Consider the following 19,445-nt stretch of genomic DNA (forward strand, 5'->3'; position numbering starts at 1 on the left):
AATAGTTCTTCTCAAGATCTGAAATTAGCGTATGTTTACACTTGAGGTGCCTGTTTATGTCTCTATTCGTGAATAACTTATACAACTGCAATATGCTGACGTATGTGGACTAAATCCCTACTACCCTGTGATCTCTGTTATTCTATTTTTTTACGGTTTACGTTTTTGGTAGCTGTTTTAAAAATGGATATCAATAATTAACAATGGACCCGTCGTCGTCGTCGTTGCTGTTGTTATTGTTGCGGTCTTCAGTCCAAAGACTGGTTTGATGAAGTTCTCCATGCTACTCTATCTTTTGCGAGCTTCTTCATCTCCGAGTCTGCTTGGTATATTCATTTCTTGGTCTCACTCTACGATTTTTACCCTCCACGTTTCCTTCCAGTACTAAATTGGTGATCCCTTGATGCATCAGAAAGTGTCCTACGAACTGAGCCCTTCTTGTAATCAAGTTGTGCCACAAATTCCTCCTCTCCGCAATTCTGTTCAGTACCTCCTCATTAGTTACGTGATCTACCCATCTAATCTTCAGCATTCTTCTATAACAACACATTTTAAAAAAAACTTCTATCCTCTCCTTGTCTAAACTATTTATCGTCCATGTTTCACATGCATACATGGCTACACTCCATACAAATACTTTCAGAAAAGACTTTCTGACACTTAAATCTATACTTCTCTTCTTCAAAAACGCTTTCCTTGCCATTGTCAGTCCACACTTGATAACCTCTCTGCTTCGACAACCCTTAGTTATTTTGCTGCCAAAATAGCAATACCTGAAGTGTCTCATTTCCTCTCCTAATTCCCTCAGCATTGCCTGATTTAATTCGACTACATTCCATTACCCTCGTTTTGCTTTTGTTGATGTTCATCTTATAGCTTCCTTTAAAGACACTGTCCATTCCGCTCAACCGTTCTTTCAAGTCCTTTGCTGTGTCTGACAGAATTACAATGTCATCGGCAAAGTCAAGGTTTTTATTTCTTCTCTCTGAATTTTAATTCCTACTCCTCCAATTTTTTCTTTGTTTTCCTTTACTGTTTGTTCAATGTACAGATTGAATAACACAGGGGATAGGTTGCAACCCTGTCTCACTCCCTTCTGAACCATTGCTTCCATTTTGTGCCTCTCGACTCTTATAATTGCCATCTGGTTTCTGTACAAATTATAAATAGCCTTTCGTTCCCAGTATTTTACCCCTGCCACCTTCAGAATCTGAAAGAGAGTATTCCAGTCAATACTGTCAAAAGCTTTCTCTGAGTCTACAAATGCTATAAACGTGGATTTGCCTTTTCTTAACCTAGTTTGTAAGATACGTCATAGGATCATTATTGCCTCTCGTGTTCCTACATTTGCCAGGAATCCAAGCTGATTTTCCCTGAGGTCGGCTTCTACCATTTATTATTTTGCAGTCGTGACTTATTAAACTGATAGTTCGGTAATTTTCACATATTTCAGCACCTGCTTTCCTTGGAATTGGAATTGGAATTATTATATTCTTCTTGAAGTCTGAGGGTATTTCGCCTGTCTCATACAGCTTGCCCACCAGATGGAAGAGTTTGGTCATGGTTAGCTCTCCCAAAGCTATTAGTTGTTCTAGCGGGATGTCGTCTACTCCCGGGTCCTTGTTTCTACCAAGGTCTTACAGTGTTTCTTCACGAAGTGTCATCTCTTCCATCTCATCTTCATCTACGTCCTCTTCCATTTCCATAATATTGCCCTCAAGTTCATCGCCCTTGTATAGCCCCTTTAATTAGACCTTCTGCATTTATGCTTTCCCTTCTTTTCTTAGGACTGGTTGATCATCTGACCTCTTGATATTCATACAGGCGTTTCTCTTTTCTCCAAACGTCTCTTTCGTTTTTACGCAGGCGGCAGCTATCTTACCCCAAGTGGTATATGCTTTTACATCCTTACATTTGTCCTCTAGCCATTCCCGCTTAGGCGTTTTGCACTTGCTGTCTATATCATTTTTGAGACGTTTGTATTTCTTTTCGCCTGCTTCATTTACTGTATTTTTATATTTTATCCTTTCATAAATTAAATTCAATATTTCTTGTATTACCCAAGGATTTCTACCAGCCCTCGTCTTTGTACCTATTTAATCTCTCAAAACTACCCATTCTTCCTCTATTGTAGTCCTTTCCCCTGTTCTTGTCAGTCATTCCCTAATGCTCCCTCTGAAACTCTCTACAACCTCTAGTGCTTTCAGTTTACCCAGGTCCCATCTCCTTAACTGCCTACCTTTTTGCAGTTTTAATCTACAGTTCAAAAGCAATACATTGTGGTCTGTGTCTACATCTGCCACTGGAAATGTCTTACAATTCAAAACCTGGTTCCTACATCTCTCTCATACCATTATATAATCAATCTGAAATCTTCCGGTGTCTCCAGGTCTCTTCCACGTATACAACTTTCCTCCATGATTCTTAAACCAAGTTTTAGTGATGAGTAAGTTATGCTGTGTGCAAAATTCTACCAGGTGGCTTCCTCTTTCATTCCTTACCCCCAGTCCAATTAACTTACTTTTCCTTCTCTTCCTTTTCCTGCTATCGAATTCCAGTCTCCCATGACTATTAAATTTTCGTCTCCCTTCACTATCTGAATAATTTCTCCCATCTCACCGTACATTTCTTCAATCTCTTCATCATCTGCAGAGCTAGTTGGAATATAAACTTGTGCTACTGTAGTAGGCGTGAGCTTCGTGGCTATCTTGGCTAGAATATGCTATTCGTAGCAGTTTATCTGGGTTCCTATTTTTTTATTCACTAGTAAACCTACTCCTGCATTACCCCTGTTTGATTTTGTCTTTATAACCCTGTATTCACCTGACCAGAAGTCCTGTTCCTCCAGCCACCGAACTTCGCTTTTTCCCACTATATCTAACTTTATCCTATCGATTTCCCTTTCTAAATTTTCTAACCTACCTGCCCGCATTCCACGCTCCGATCCGTAGACCGCCAGTTTTGTTTCTCCTGATGACGACGTCCTCCTGAGTAGTCCCCGACCGGAGATCCGAATGGGGGACTATTTTACCTCCGGAATATTTTACCCAAGAGGACGCCATCATCATTTAACCATACAGTAAAGCTGTATGCCCTCGGGAAAAATGACGGCTGTAGTTTCCCCTTGCTTTCAGCAGTTCGCAGTACCAGCACAGTAATGCTGTTTTGGTTGATACTACAAGGCCAGTTCAGTCAGTCATACATTGCCTCTGCAACTACTAAATAGGCGGCTGCGCCTCTTCAGGAACCACACGTATCATACAAAAATTTAATTTTTTAATATACATGTCGAATGATGTTTTGTATATCTAATAAACATGAATATTGGAACTTCCCTGAGGCTTTGAACTTCAGTGTATGTTGTGCTGATAATTGTTACCAGTCACTGAAACAAATCTCACTACAATTTTTTATCTCATTCAGGGACTGTGAATTTTCTTTAATCTTTAGGTCTGGATACTCGTATATTCGAAATTAAGCAATATTATAGATTTTACACAAACTTATTGATATAATCTATTATTGAGGATAGTGCGAAGTTAACAAATGGCTTTCATACGTATATAAACGACAATAGTTATGGAAGCATGACTACTTACATTTTACCGTCAGTGGTGTTGGTGTAGTTCTTGATTATGTCATTTAATTTTTCTAGATATTCCGGAGCGTAAACAACGACGTTCTCTTTCTTGCTGATTTTACGCGTGATATTTTCCATTGCATTTGAGAAAAATGCATGCCAGTCAATCTGAAATCAAAATGAAAATTATGCTTTACGGAATCAGGAAACTCAGTGCTCAAACAGGAAGGTCCATTTCGCTACCAACAAAGTAAGCGACTTCTTATTTAGCATAGTGTTCACTAACTTCTTTCGTTTCGGCTCTTAAAGAAGAATAAGCTTCCATTCCTCCACAGATGTTCAGGTACTTGACCAGAATGAAATTTTCACTCTGCAGCGGAGTGTGGGCTGATATGAAACTTCCTGGCAGATTAAAACTGTGTCCCAGACCGAGAGTCGAACTCGGGATCTTTGCCTTTCGCGGGCAAGGGCTCTTGTGAGAACGGGTCATGAGTCGTGCTTGGGTAGCTCAGTCGGTAGAGCACTCGCCCGCGAAGGGCAAATGTCCCGAGTTCGAGTCTTGGACCGGCATACAGTTTTAATATGCCAGGAAGTTTCATTCAGACACCTCATTAGGATTATCCCCGACAGATCTGAAGCCGTCATAAAGGCGAAGGGAGGATACACCCCATATTAAGATCCAGTAATAGTAGTCCAGGTACTTTCGATCAGATAGTGTATGCCCGTGTGTCCGCGCAGGCCACCATAGCGACATCCAGCAAGGGCAGCTGATCCAGGCAGCGGCGTGGTGGCCGCCGTTCGCAGAGACTACAAACAACTCACTGGCCACGGATATTCACCACAGTGGCGGGCGTCCACACAGCTACCCACAGTAATGTGTGTCTGATAACACTACACCGCCGGCCATTAAAACTGGAAAACCATTAAGGCGACAGGCAATAAATGCCAAACTGGGCTTAAGTGTACCATATGCTTGGAAATCCAAATCATTAGCATTTCACTGCAACCACACAAAGTAGGTAGTAGTAACGCCACGTACATTCTGTATACAGCGTGATAGAGATGCCCCTATTGATTCGTTTCACGCAAACCGCACTACATCTGTATCAGGAGCGGTATCCAGACAGACGACAGCGACGTAATCTGTATAAGTTTCGTTCAAATGGTTCAAATGGCTCTGAGCACTATGGGACTCAACTGCTGAGGTCATTAGTCCCCTAGAACTTAGAACCAGTTAAACCTAACTAACCTAAGGACATCACACACATCCATGCCCGAGGCAGGATTCGAACCTGCGGCCGTAGCGGTCTCGCGGTTCCAGACTGCAGCGCCAGAACCGCGCGGCCACTTCGGCCGGCTATAAGTTTCGTCTCAGAACTTTTGGTGAGTATTAGTAAACGGTATCATACTGAAAAAATGCAAGTGAGGATTAGCCATGAGTCACACGGTAATTTTGTACCAAGATATACCTTACTTCTACTATACTTATTCAAGTGTCTCCAATCTTTCTTTTTTGTAATTAGTGGCGTAGTCATACAGGTTTTGGATTCCTCTATCAGTTTATTCCATTTATGGTACTTAACCTTTCGTAAAAGGTTCAGGTACTTTACCTTATAAAGTGTATTTCACCATCAGAAACACTGAAATTAAAAGGAGATATCAAAATCGGAAGTGTACAGTTAACCATTATCCTTTATGTAACCTTTGAACCGTTTACGAAAGATTAAGTGTATAAACGGAATAAACGATCGGCAACTAATCGGAAGGGGCAGCTGTATCACCCTGTATAAAGAAACAATACACAGCAGGTTTCTCATTAGGAGATTGTATCTGAATGTCGTTTATTTGTGAGAATATCGTGTTATGCCTCGAGTAACAATGAGAAATATCTACCAGAGCGTGTCGCAATTCGACAGCAACACAGTTGTGTTGTTCAATACTGCTGCTCGCTTTGGCCGGTATCCCACGACTTTCATTTCTATATGGAAATGATAGGTTCAGTACGGCCATACTAAACACCAAGCAGGATCTCAACGGCCCCGTGCGACCAGCGCCAGAGAGGACAGACATAATGTCCCCTCTTCTACACAGGTTCGTAAAGATACGTCACGGTCGCTGTTTCAGGAAATGTGCTTACCGGAAGCAAAAAATGGCTCTGAGCACTACGGGACTTAACATCTGTGGTCATCAGTCCCCTAGAACTTAGAACTACTTAAACCTAACTAACCTAAGGACATCACACACATCCATGCCCGAGGCAGGATTCGAACCTGCGACCGTAGCAGTCACGCGATTCCAAACTGAAGCTCCTAGATGCCGGAAGCAAGACAAGTATCTGCACTGTCAGTGAGACGAACTCTGGAGCGCCATGGACTTAGTCAAGGCCGGCCGGAGTGGCCGTGCGGTTCTAACCGCTACAATCTGGAGCCGAGCAACCGCTACGGTCGCAGGTTCGAATCCTGCCTCGGGCATGGATGTGTGTTATGTCCTTAGGTTAGTTAGGTTTAAGTAGTTCTAAGTTCTAGGTGACTGATGACTTCAGAAGTTAAGTCGCATAGTGCTCAGAGCCATTTGAACCATTTGAACCAACTTAATCAAGTCGGCCATTTTTGCTGCTTTTGTTGACAGGTAAGTAAATAAAACATTTGGTCATAAGTTACCAAAACTGGCAGGCCACCACTCGCTAGCCACTAATAGTAATGAAGATGTATGTTGGGATAATCACATAGAATATACACTCAAAGAAAAGAAAAGACACACTACGAAGGAATAATCCAAATGGGACGGAAGTAGGTGGATGTGATTTACATGTACAGAAAAACAAATGGTTACAAATTGATAAAAATTGGATGATTTATCCGAGAGAAAGAGCTTCACAAACTGAATACGTCAGTAACGGGTTTGTCCACTTCTGGCTCTTACAAAAGTAATTATTTGGGTTGGCATTGACTGACAGTTTTCTGATGTCCTACTGAGGATGAGGAATATCGTGCCAAATTCTGTCCAATTGACGCGTTACAACCGGCCGAAGTGGCCGAGCGGTTCTAGGCGCTACAGTCTGGAACTGCACGACCGCTACGATCGCAGGTTCGAATACTGCCTCGGGCATGGATCTGTGTGATGTCCTTAGGTTAGTCAGCTTTAAGTAGTTCTAAGTTCTAGGGGACTGATGACCTCAGAAGTTAAGTCAGAACCCGAGCTGGTTGGAGGGTCTTATCCATAATATTACAAACGTTCTCATTGGGGAGAGATCCGCGGACCTAGCTGGTCCAGATAGGGTTCGGCAGGTACGAAGACAAGCAGTAGAACTCTGCCCGTGTGCCGGCAAGCATTATTTTCCTGAAATGCAAGCCCAGGATGGCGTCCCGTGAAGGGCAACAAAACGTGGCGTACAATATCGTCGATGTTCTACGCTGTTTGGATGCCGCTGATGACAACCAGAGGTTGAAAAGAAATAGCACCCCCGACCATCACTCCTAATTGTCAGGCCGTATGGCGGGCAGCTGTCAGGTTGGTATCCTATCACAGTCCAGAGCGTTTCCAGAGACGTCTTTGCTGGTCATCGGAGCTCAGTTAGAAGCGGAACTCATCGCTAAAGGCAATTCTACTTTAGTCAATGAGACTTCAAGTCCAATGACCAGCAAATACATGTTTGGAGACGCCCCAGACAGCTGCGGGATACCAACCTGACTGTCAGCTGCCATACAGGCCGACTACCGGGAATGACGGTCCGGGGTGCCATTTCCTTTCAAATCAGGACCGCTTTGGTTGTCATCCGTGGCACTCTTACACCACGGCGGTACGTCGATTATATTCTACGCCATGTTTTGTTACCCTCCGTGGCAAGCTATCCTGGGTTTACATTTCAGCAAGATAATGCCCGCTCACACACGGTGAGAATTTCTACTGCTTGTCTTCGTGCTTGCCAAACCCTACCTTGGCCAGCGAGCTTGTCGGATCTCTCCCCATCTGAGAACATTCGGAGTATTACGGGCAGGGCCCTCCAACCATCTCAGGATTTCGACGATCTAACACGCCAACTGGACAGAATTTGGCACGATATCCCTCAGGAGGACGTACAATAACTATCAATCAACGCAAGCGGAATAAGTGGTTACATAAGGGCCAAAGTTGGACCAACGCATTATTGACGACTTCAATTTGTGAAGCTCTCTCGAATAAATCAAATTTTTTCTGAATTTGTAATGATTTTTTTGTCTGTACCTGCACATCACAATACCGATTTCTTCCCTTTCGGATAATTCCTTCATCATACTGTTTTTCTTTTCCTTTCTTTTGAGTGTATAAGTGGAAAATTCAGTTCGGAGTTATATGTTCCGCACAAACTTAGTTACCTAAAAGACACAGATTTCTGAAAATGAAATACTATGCACTTATTCGTTCTACATTTAGTTATGACTTAATTTTTTAGGGAGACACCTTCAGAACGAATACTAATAGAGTACTCAAAATTCAGAAAAGAGAAGTAAGAATGATAGCCAACCTGAAAAGGAGAGAATCATGTGGGCCAGCATTTGACGCATTTGAGATATTAACACTATCAAGAATATCTCTAAATGAACTCTTGTGCTGGACAAAATTCATATACGTTCTCGATAGTCAAGATCAAGACACATCAGAATCATGACATAAGGAAAAGGAACTACTTCCATGAGCCAGCCGCATCGTCATGTAATTCAAATCAAAGCCCTCTTCTACAAAAACAAAGCCGCGGAAAAACTCCTTTCAGACATGAGAGAGAGATAAAAAATCAAAATATTTCAAAAAATCTCTCAAAACGTTTTTATATACAACTGTTACTATAGTGAGAATGGTGTGCTAGAGTGTAAGACAAATTGCAATGCGTTACTATGTACAAAATGAGGTGCAGATAATATAACCACACAATCCGTTCTTAAAAAAGGAAGAAAGAAACTCTGAAACGATATATAAATTTATACACTGAAGCCCCAAAGAAACCGGTATAGACATGTGTATTCAAATACAGAGATCAGTAAATAGGCAGAATACGACGCTGCGGTTGGCAACGCCTATATAAGACTACAAGTGTCTGGCGGAGTTGTTAAATCGGTTAATAGTCGGCGCACGAGCGATGGAACACAGCATCTCCGAGGTAGCGATGAAACAGAGATTTTCCCGCACGACTATTTCACGAGTTTACCGTAAATATCAGGAATCCGGTTAAACATCAAATCTCCAACATCGCTGCGGCTGGAAAAAGATCTTGCAAGAATGGGACCAATGACAACTGAAGAGAATCCTTCAACGTGACAGAAGAGCAACCCTTCCGCAAATTGCAGCAGAGTTCAATGTTGCGCCATCAATAAGTGTCAGCGCACGACTATTCAAGGAAACATCATCGGGCTGAACGACACAAAGATTCACGCCTCGTCGGGCCCGTTAACACCGACATTGGACTGTTGACGACTGGAAACATGTTGCCTGGTGGGACGAGTCTCACTTCAAATTGTATCGAGCGGGTGGACATATACGGATATGGAGACAACCTCATGAATCTATAGACCCTGCATGTCAGTAAGGGACTGTTCAAGATGGCGGAGGCTCTGTAATGGCGCGTCGCGTGTGCAGTTGGAATGATGAGGGACCCCTGATACGTCTAGATACGACTCTGACAGGTGACAAGTACGTAAGCATCTTGTCTGATCACCTGCATCCATTCATGTCCATTGCGCATTCCGAAGGATTTGGGCAATTCCAATAGGACAATGCGACACACCACACGTCCAGAAATGCTACAGAGTGGCTTCAGGAACACTCTTTTGAGTTTAAACACTACCACTGGCCACCAGACTCGCCAGACATGAACATTATTGAGCATATCTGGAATGCCTTGGAACGCGCTGTTCAGAAGAGATCTCGACGCCGTCGTATTCTTACGGATTTATCGACAACCTGCAGGATTCATGATGTCAGTTCTTTCCAGAAAAACTTCAGACGTTAGTCCAGTCCATGGCACATCGTATTGCGGCACTTCTGCGTCTTCGTGGGTGCCCTAAACGATATTAGATAAGTGTACCAGTTTCTTTGGCTCTTCACTGTAGACTGGCATTCTCGGGGAGTGGTTTATGAAAACTTAAATCATAATGGCGAGAATAAGATTCTCATAACGGCCGTAAGGACTGAATCCACATTTCACTGGCGCGCTTCCTCATCCATCGAGTTAAAGTTCTAAAGGTAAATCTACTGAAGAAAATCAGACACTGGGTAGAAGAAAGTTGATCTTGGTTACAAACCTCCTGTGTAAAGGAAAGGAGAACAAAACCGAGCACTGTAATTTGTTGATGAAGGAAGCAAATCATCCTTTCTTACAGAGTACCGAAAGCACTGCCTGTACAAACTTTGGAATTTTGGAAAAGTTTTATTGTAGGCAAACAGTATGCTCCACCCAGAAAATTTAAAGTAAATTTTTACGCAATAAATTAGACGAATGATATGTCGGTAATACACATAAAAGAACATAACAGTATGAGGCCTGATTTTTCCGAAAAAAATATTGTTCTTTATTTCTTTATGGCAACTGCGTTACTACATTTCTGTAACATCAAAGAACAATCATTTAATTTATGAAAGTTTAAGAATTTGTTCCCACCGCGACAGTAATAACGTCGTCTAGAAGTTGAGGCCTATACCTTTGGTTATCACTATTGAGACTAACTTGTATCTGAATGACTGTTTTACACTTAGGTGACAAAAGTCATGCCATAATGAAGTGTGCATATACAGATGGCGCTAGTATCACATCCTCAAGGTATGAAAGAGCAGTGCATTGGGGGGTTATTATTTGTACTCAGGTAATTCATGTGAAAAGGTTACTGACGTCATTAAGGCCGCACAACGGTAATTAACGAACTTCGAATGCGGTATTGGTAGTTGGAGCTAGACGCATGGGACATTCAGTTTTGGAAATTGTTTGGGAATTCAATATTCCGAGATCCACAGCGTCAAGAGTGTGCCGAGACTACCAGATTTCAGCCATTACCTCTCACCTCGGACCACACAGTGGTCGACGGCCTTCATTTAGCGACCGAGGGCAGCAGCGTTTGCGTATAGCGTCAGTGCTAACAAACAAGCAACACTGCGTGAAATACCCGTAGAAGTCAATATGGGACTTACGACGAATGCATCCACTAGGACACTGCGGTGAAATTTGGCGTTAATAGACTATGGCAGCAGACGAGAGACGCGAGTGCCTTTGCTAATAGCACGACATCGCCTGCAGCGCCTCTCCTGGGTTCCTGACGATATCGGTTGGACCCTAGACGACTGGAAAACCGTGGCCTGGTCAGATGAGTCCTGATTTCGGTTGGTAAGAGCTGATGACTGGGTCGAGTGTGGTGCAGATCACACGGAGCCATGGAACCGAGTTGCCAAGGCACTGTGCAAGCTGGTGGTGGCTCCATAATTGTGTGGGCTGTGTTTGCATGGAATGGACTGGGTCCTCTGGTCCAACTGAACCTATCATTGAGTGCAATGGTTATGTTCGGGCTACTTGGAGACCATTTGAAGCCATTCATGGACTTCATGTTCCCAAACAACGATGCGATTTTCTACGGATGAGAATGAGTCATATTGCCGCACCACAGTTGTTTATGTCTGGTTTGAAGAACATTCTGGACGGTTCGAGCGAATGATTTGGCTACCCAGATCACCCGACATGAATCCCATCGAAAATGTATGAGACACTGTCGAGAGGTCAGTTCGTACACAAAAACCTACACTGGCAACACTTTCACAATTATGGACGGCTGTAGAGTCAACATAGCTCAGTATTTCTGCAGGGGCATCCAGCGACTTGTTGAGTCCATGCCACGTCGAGTTGCTGCACTACGCCGGGCAAAAGGAGATCCGACACGGTATCAGGAGGTATCCATGACTTCTGTCACCTCCGTGCATTTCGGTTGTAGAACATATATTTGACGTGCCCAGGTTGCCTTTCATGTTCAAGAACATAACTGATTAGAAGAAGAGAGAAAAATTAATGAAAATCGATTGAAATAGTGTGCCTTTCGCGATTCCGTTTTTCGCAAGCACTATGGCTTTTGACGATATTGACATTTTCATGTATCTATAGTTTTGTGATGGGTAGAACCACAAAAACCGTAAAAGCTCTCCAGATAGCGTGTAAAATAGGACTGTATTACATATATGAAATACTTCTTGATTTGATTTAGAAGTAATCAATCTGAAGTCTAGTGAATAGTCGAGAAATTTATGTATTTACAGGAAATAAGTAATGTGGACATGATGTTTGAATTTTTTTAAGGCGGTAAAGGATGTAAATTAGATAGTGAGAGGACTGAAGAGTCCTTTATAAATTGTTTGATAGTATTACTCAGAGCAAACGACTCAATAAAACAGTTATCTATTGTGTTGTGGTGGGTAGAACCACAAAAACCGTACAAGCTCTCCAGATAGCGTGGAAAATAGGACTGTATTACATATGTTAGATACTCCTTGATTAGACTGTAGAAGTAATCAATCTGAAGTCTAGTGAATAGTCGAGAAATTTATGTTTTTACAGGAAATAATTAATGTGGGTATGATGTTTGAATTTCTTTATGACGGTAAAGGATGTAAATTAGATATTGAGAGGACTGAAAAGTCTGTTATAAATTGTTTGATAGTATTACTCAGAGCAAAAGACTCAATACAACAGAGTAACTACTTTCCCACCGTACAAGTTGTTTGTTCTAACTTGAGATAACTAATTATCTCTAAAAAACGCATCGTACGAAAAAAAAATGTTTTAAGTAAAAAGTTAATATTAGTAAAGGAGACAGCTATCTGTGATAGAATCGGCCACCTCATAACCACCCCTCCTGCATGGGCGGAGTTCAAAAATGGTTCAAATGGCTCTGAGCACTATGGTACTCAACTTCTGAGGTCATCAGTCCCCTAGAACTTAGAACTACTTAAACCCAACTAACCTAAGGACATCACACACATCCATGCCCGAGGCAGGATTCGAACCTGCGACCGTAGCGGTCTCGCGATTCCAGACTGTAGCGCCTAGAACCGCACGGTCACTCCGGCCGGTATGGGCGGAATCAATTTTGTATTTTCAAAATGGAACCTCCCATTTTTATTGTATAGTCTGATTCTGTGCCCAAACATACATGTGGGTCACTCAGACCATTGTTTTCCATTCGTGCGAGATGGCACTGTAATAGAAAAATATCAGGTGTGCCTGTTCTTGCAATTAAGAACAGGTGCATTTGATTCTCCATTCCATTTACGATGTAAATGTAAACTTTTGTCCTCTCACCGCAATTGTAATTCACAATACATTTAAGCTGTGTACATGCATTCCTGGAAGTAATTAATAAATATATCGAAACGGAAGGTCGTTAGTTTGAGCATTTATTGTGAATTATAATTATGGTGAGAAACACAGGGACACACTGAAATGAAGCACCTCAATCGTGAGAGGCAATGGGATTCACCGAAACCAAGCTTCCGCATGGGAACAGAAACTATTACATATTGTGAATTATAATTATGGTGAGAAACACAGGGACACACTGAAATGAAGCACCTCAATCGTGAGAGGCAATGGGATTCACCGAAACCAAGCTTCCGCATGGGAACAGAAACTATTACATCCATACCGTTGTTCTTGGATCACGTTAAGCGTAGTTTTTCATCAGATATTTAAACGGTTAACCGTATTGTACTGTACAATCAAATTTGCAACACTAGAGAAAATTTCGAACATAAATATGCACCGTTAGAATACAAAGGTTTACATTTACATCGTAAATGAAAAGTAAAATCAGATGCGTCGGTTCTTAAATGCGAAAACAGTCACACCTGATATTTTTCGATTACAGCGCCATCTACTGCGAATAGAAAACAATGGTTTAAGTAAACCGTACGTATTTTTTCGCGTGGAATCCGAATATGCAATAAAATGATGGGTTCCAATTTGAAAATAGAAAGTTGACCCCACCAATGCTGGAGGGGTGGTTAGGAGGTGGCCAGTTGTAGCACAGACAGATGTACTCTTTACAAATATTAACCTTTCACGAAGAACATTCTTTTCGTATGATGTGTCGTTTTCGAGATATTTATTTGTCTCGAGTTAAAACAACCACCCTGTATACAGGGTGTCTCAGAAAGGTTGTGATAGATTTCGAGGGGTTGTATAGGGTGTCTTTAGGAACAAATCAAGGATAGCAAGCCGTGCCCGACCCTACGGAGCGACGAAGTTACCGGGCCCAGAGTCTGCCAGTAGGCCACCCCTTCGGCAACAAATGTGACTTCGTACGCTGACGGGCCATAGGCGGAACGTCTCGGAATGTTGTTTGTTATTCGGTGATCGCGACTAATTACACGATCGCGATTGAAGAAGATGGAGCCAGCTGCTGCGTAGAAAGGCCTTGTCTCCAATGAATGTGATGCTCTGTTGCCTTGGTAGATAACGGTTTCGGACAAGGGTCTCCACCCGAAATTTATTTTTCTCCTGGAACCCTCTAAAATCTCCAATGTCTGCGCAGCAGCTAGATACATCTTCTCCACTGGCGATCGTGGCAATCAGTCGTGATTGCTGAATGAAAGACAACATTGTGAGACGTTTCTCCTACGATCTGTCAGAGTACAAAGTCACGTTTGCTGCCGAGCGGATGGCCTAGTGGCAGTCGCCGGCGCCTATAACTTCGACACTCTGTAGCGTCATTGGATGACTTTTCCTGTCCTCCATATTTTTCCTCTCGACAGCCTCTAAATCCCCTCGAACTGTGTGACAACGTTTCTGGGTCACCCAGTATAACAACAGTTATACCAGAAGAAATAAAAGATCTTTAAAATTAAAGAACTGTAATTCTAAAGACACAAGAAGCGGCGAAGACGTTAAGTAAACACTAACATTTTGGATAAGGAAGTCATAAAATCCTGATAGAATATGAAATAGTTTGAAATGAGGAATGCTACAGTGTTGAAGTAGATAATGGGAAACTTTATTGTGTAATATATGAAATAGGAACTGAATAAAAAAAATTTCATGTAGTAAGCAGATAATTTGGAATTGTACATCTAATATCTAAGAAAACTGTTCTGAAGTATTACTAAATGAAAGTTTCCCAATTACAGATTTGACGGTGAAGAAGGTTATTAGTCTAATACAGTGCAAGAAACAGAACTGACAAGACGTTGTAACACAAGTAACAGTCAGTGGCAGCAGTAGCAATCCATTGAAGCAGGAGCTTCTGTAAAGAGAGAGAAAATGAAATGCATCAATGGATGTCACGCTGCTACTTCGTCTTATGTACAGGGTGTACATCAAGTCTGGGAACACGTTCAATTGTTTATTGCACAAGAACCAAACACTGTACGGATATCATACATATATCATTTTGAAGAGAAACCCTGAAAGTTATTTTTTTTTTTCATGTATACCGCCACAGCGTAGTTTGGTAATTTGCCGATAGTCAGCGCTAGCCGCAAACATGGCGAGTTCAGGTGCGGAGCGAGCTTTCTGTGTGTTGGAGTTTGACAAAAACAAGTGTACTACAGCTGTTCAAGGGATGTTTAGAACCAAGTACGGTAAGAAGCCACCAAAAAGGAAGGCCATTTACCACTGGCACAACAAATTCGTTACGACTGGTTGCTTGTGCCCAGCAAAGAGAAGCGGACGTCCCAGTGTCAGTGAAGTGAATGTGAAGTGCGTCCGAGAGCCATTCATAAGGAGTCCAAAGAAATCGGTGCGTCATCCATCCCATGAACTCGAAATGGCTCCAATGTCAGTGTGGAAAGTCCTGCGACAGAAGCTGTCTATGGAACTATTCAAATTGGACTAGTGCAGAAGCTCAATGACGACAGTGAAGACAAGAGTTTTGAGTTTCGTTCACAGTTACAACAACTGAATGAGGATGGGGATGGCATTGTTGATCGCTTAATTTTCAGCGACGAAGCCACTTTTCACACTAATGGGAAAGTGAACAGGCATAATTGTCGAATCTGGGGTACAAAGCATCCACACGAATGCACTGAATTTGAGCGTGACTCTCCAAAGGTAAATGTTTTTTGTGCCTTGTCACGTCGAAAACTTCGCCGAGAGCATTGTCACATATTCTTACTCGGACATGTTGCAGCAATGGCTGATGCCTAAAATGCAATTGGACTCTACATTCATCTTTCACCAGGATGGAACGCCACCCCATTTTCATCGTGAAGTTCGTGGGTACGTGAACACGGAGCTGCCGCAGCGATGGATCGGCCGTACAACAGAAGGGAACAGCTGTTTCATGAAATGGCCTCCTTGATCACCAGATCTCACTCTGTGTGACTTTTTTCTGTGGGGACACATTAAAGATGTGGTGTATGTACCGCCTCTACCACGTGATGTAGCAGAGTTCCGGGAGAGAATACGGGAAGCCACTGCCACAGTCGACGATGCCATGCTGGGACGGGAATGGCAAGAATTCAAAAATTCAAATGTTCAAATGTGTGTGAAATCTTATGGGACTTAACTGCTAAGGTCATCAGTCCCTAAGCTTACACACTACTTAACCTAAATTATCCTAAGGACAAACACACCCACGCATGCCCGAGGGAGGACTCGAACCTCCGCCGGGACCAGCCGCACAGTCCATGACTGCAGCGCCGTAGACCGCTCGGCTAATTCCGCGCGGCGGCAAGAATTCGATTACCATATTGACGTCTGGCGGGTCACTCATGGTTCGCATATCGAATGTCTGTAAAAAAAACCTTTCAGAGTATCTTTTCAAATGCAATATGTATGACATCTGTACAATGTTTTGTTCTTGTGCAATAAATAATTGAAAGTGTTCCCAGGCTTTATGTACACCCTGTACTATCCAGTCACATTAATGTGACCACTTTTTAGAAATCTGAATAAACACCTTTTGCAGTGCGGACTGTTGCGAGACGTGCTGAGAGTCAATGAGATTCTCGAATGTATCAACAGGGATTTGGAGCAATGCTGAATCCAGTGCCGTGGCAACCTGTGCTACGTTTCGCAGTTGAGGATCTATGGTTTAAACAGCCTGATGGAGGTGGTCCCACAGTTTCTCGGCTGGCTCTTAATCCCGGTGGTCTGGTGGCCAGGAGATTACGGTAAACTCATCTTGGAGCTTTTAGAACCACGCATGCACTCTGCGAGCTATGTGACATGTTACTTTGACTTGCCTGTAGATGCAATCGTGCCGAGAAAAAACAAACTGCATGTAGGGATGGAAATGGACCCCAAGGATAGATGCATACTAGTGTTATCCATTTTGCCTTCCAGAATAACGAGGGAACGTCACAAAAACATTCCCCAGATCATAACGCTCCCACCTCCAGCCTGGACTCTTCCAACGACGGTTGCCGAGTGTTTGCTTTCAGACGTTTCACACTGTACACGCCGACGGCCATCTGTCCGATGGAACAAAAACGTGATTCATCTGAAAAGTTCACCTATCGCCACTCATTGAACGTCCAGTTGCGGTATTGGTGTGAAAATTGCAGCCTTCGTCGCCGATGAATAGCTCGGGTGCATGAAGCAGGCATCTCCTGCGGGGCGTATGTGCAGTAACGTTGCTGAACGGTCGCTGAGAAGACACTGTTGATAGCCCCTTGGTTCATCCGTGTTGTCAGTTGCTCAACAGTTACACATCTACTCGCCCGTACACATCTCCGCAGCCGTCGTTCACTCCTGTCATCTATGGCCCATGATCCAACACATCTATATGTACATCCATACTCCGCAAGCCACCTGACGGTGTGTGGCGGAGGCTACTTTGAGTACCTCTGTCGGTTCTCCCTTCTATTCCAGTCTCGTATTGTTCGTAGAAAGAAAGATTGTCGGTATGCCTCTGTGTGGGCTCTAATCTCTCTGATTTTATCCTCATGGTATCTTCGCGAGATATACGTAGGAGGGAGCAATATACTGCTTGACTCCTCGGTGAAGGTATATTCTCTCAACTTCAACAAAAGCTCGTACTGAGCTACTGAGCGTCTCTTCTGCAAAGTCTTCCGCTGGAGTTTCTCTGTCATCTCCGTAACGCTTTCGCGATTACTAAATGATCCTGTAACGAAGTGCGCTGCTCTCCGTTGGATCTTCTCTATCTCTTCTGTCAACCCTATCTGGTACGGATCCCACACTGGTGAGCAATATTCAAGCAGTGGGCGAACAAGTGTACTGTAACCTACTTCCTTTGTTTTCGGATTGCATTTCCTTAGGATTCTTCCAATGAATCTCAGTCTGGCATCTGCTTTACCGACGATCAACTTTATATGATCATTCCATTTTAAATCACTCCTAATGCCTACTCCCAGATAATTTATGGAATTAACTGCTTCCAGTTGCTGACCTGCTATATTCTAGCTAAATGATAAAGGATCTTTCTTTCTATGTATTCGCAGCACATTACACTTGTCTACATTGAGATTCAATTGCCATTCCCTGCACCATGCGTCAATTCGTTGCAGATCCTCCTGAATTTAAGTACAATTTTCCATTGTTACAACCTCTCGATATACCACAGCATCATCCGCAAAAAGCCTCAATGATCTTCCGATATTATCCACAAGGTCATTTATGTACATTGTGAATAGCAACGGTCCTACGATACTCCCCTGCGGCACACCTGAAATCACTCTTACTTCGGAAGACTTCTCTCCATTGAAAATGACATGCTGCTTTCTGTTATTTAGGAACTCTTCAATCCAATCACACAATTGGTCTGATAGTCCATATGCTCTTACTTTGTTCATTAAACGACTGTGGGGAACTGTATCGAACGCCTTGCGGAAGTCAAGAAACACGGCATCTACCTGTGAACCCGTGTCTATGGCTCTCTGAGTCTCGTGGACGAATAGTGCGAGCTGGGTTTCACACGATCGTCTTTTTCGAAACCCATGCTGATTCCTACAGAGTAGATTTCTGGTATCCAGAAAAGTCATTATACTCGAACATAATACGTGTTCCAAAATTCTACAACTGATCGACGATCTGTTCGCCGTCCCTTCTTAAAAACTGGGATGACCCGTGCCCATTTCCAATCCTTTGGAACGCTACACTCTTCTAGAGACCTACGGTACACCGCTGCAAGAAGGGGGACAAGTTCCTTCGCGTACTCTGTATAAAATTGAAAAAATCGAACTGGTATCCCATCAGGTCCATCGACGCCGGTTTTAGATAGTGCCATTTGGACGTGCACATTAACCACACCGGCATGAGAAAGTTCACAAACTCAGTCGTTCCTGAAATGCTTCCACCCCGGTCCGAAAGCCAATGAATGTGCCCTTTTGCATGTCATATAAATCGCTCCACTGCCGCTTTACGACCTCTGTACCGTTTTCCGCGTTCCCCCGACATGATTTATATGCCCTCCACTGATACTGCTGCCACCTGCCGTCTAGAGTGTTCATTGCACGTTGACGTCGAAAGCAGGTGGTGCTCACATTAACGTGACTGGACTGGGTATATGTCTCAAAGTCTACGTGTCACCTACGCACAATTTCTAACACTGATTTGAGTTAACAATATCTTTCGTCCATATGAATTATTGGTAAGCTCTGGAAATGTAACGTACAACTTATCTCCCTTTCCTTTAACCGTAAGTGCGATTGCAATAAGTCCAGTGAAACTGCTACAGACCTCAAGCTCCCATAGTGTTGGTATAAAAAGTGCATTATGAAATCTAGGAAAAACCTTTCTCTCCCCTCCACCCTTCTCCTCGCCTCCTTTTCCCCTATTCCCTTTTTCCTTGTCCTCCCCCCCCCCCCCCTCCCTCCCTGGCAGATCATCCCAAGTTTTTATAGGTTATCAGTGTGATGCGTTAGTGTTGTGTATCGGTGCCGTAATACAGTGTCCTCTAGT

General features: G+C 43.1%; 1 protein-coding gene across 3 annotated transcripts in view; it reads right to left on the reverse strand.

The window, feature by feature from the left end:
* Positions 1 to 19,445, reverse strand: part of LOC126470034 (endothelin-converting enzyme homolog) — a 434,767-nt gene that overhangs the window by 47,821 nt on the left and 367,501 nt on the right. For all 3 annotated transcript variants that reach the window (XM_050097524.1, XM_050097525.1, XM_050097526.1), the window contains exon 8: positions 3,600 to 3,748. In XM_050097524.1, the coding sequence (XP_049953481.1) occupies positions 3,600 to 3,748 (149 nt within the window). The remainder of the gene's footprint in view (positions 1 to 3,599; positions 3,749 to 19,445) is intronic.

This window comes from Schistocerca serialis, chromosome 3 (assembly GCF_023864345.2).
Source record: "Schistocerca serialis cubense isolate TAMUIC-IGC-003099 chromosome 3, iqSchSeri2.2, whole genome shotgun sequence".
Taxonomy (NCBI): Eukaryota; Metazoa; Arthropoda; class Insecta; order Orthoptera; family Acrididae; genus Schistocerca; species Schistocerca serialis.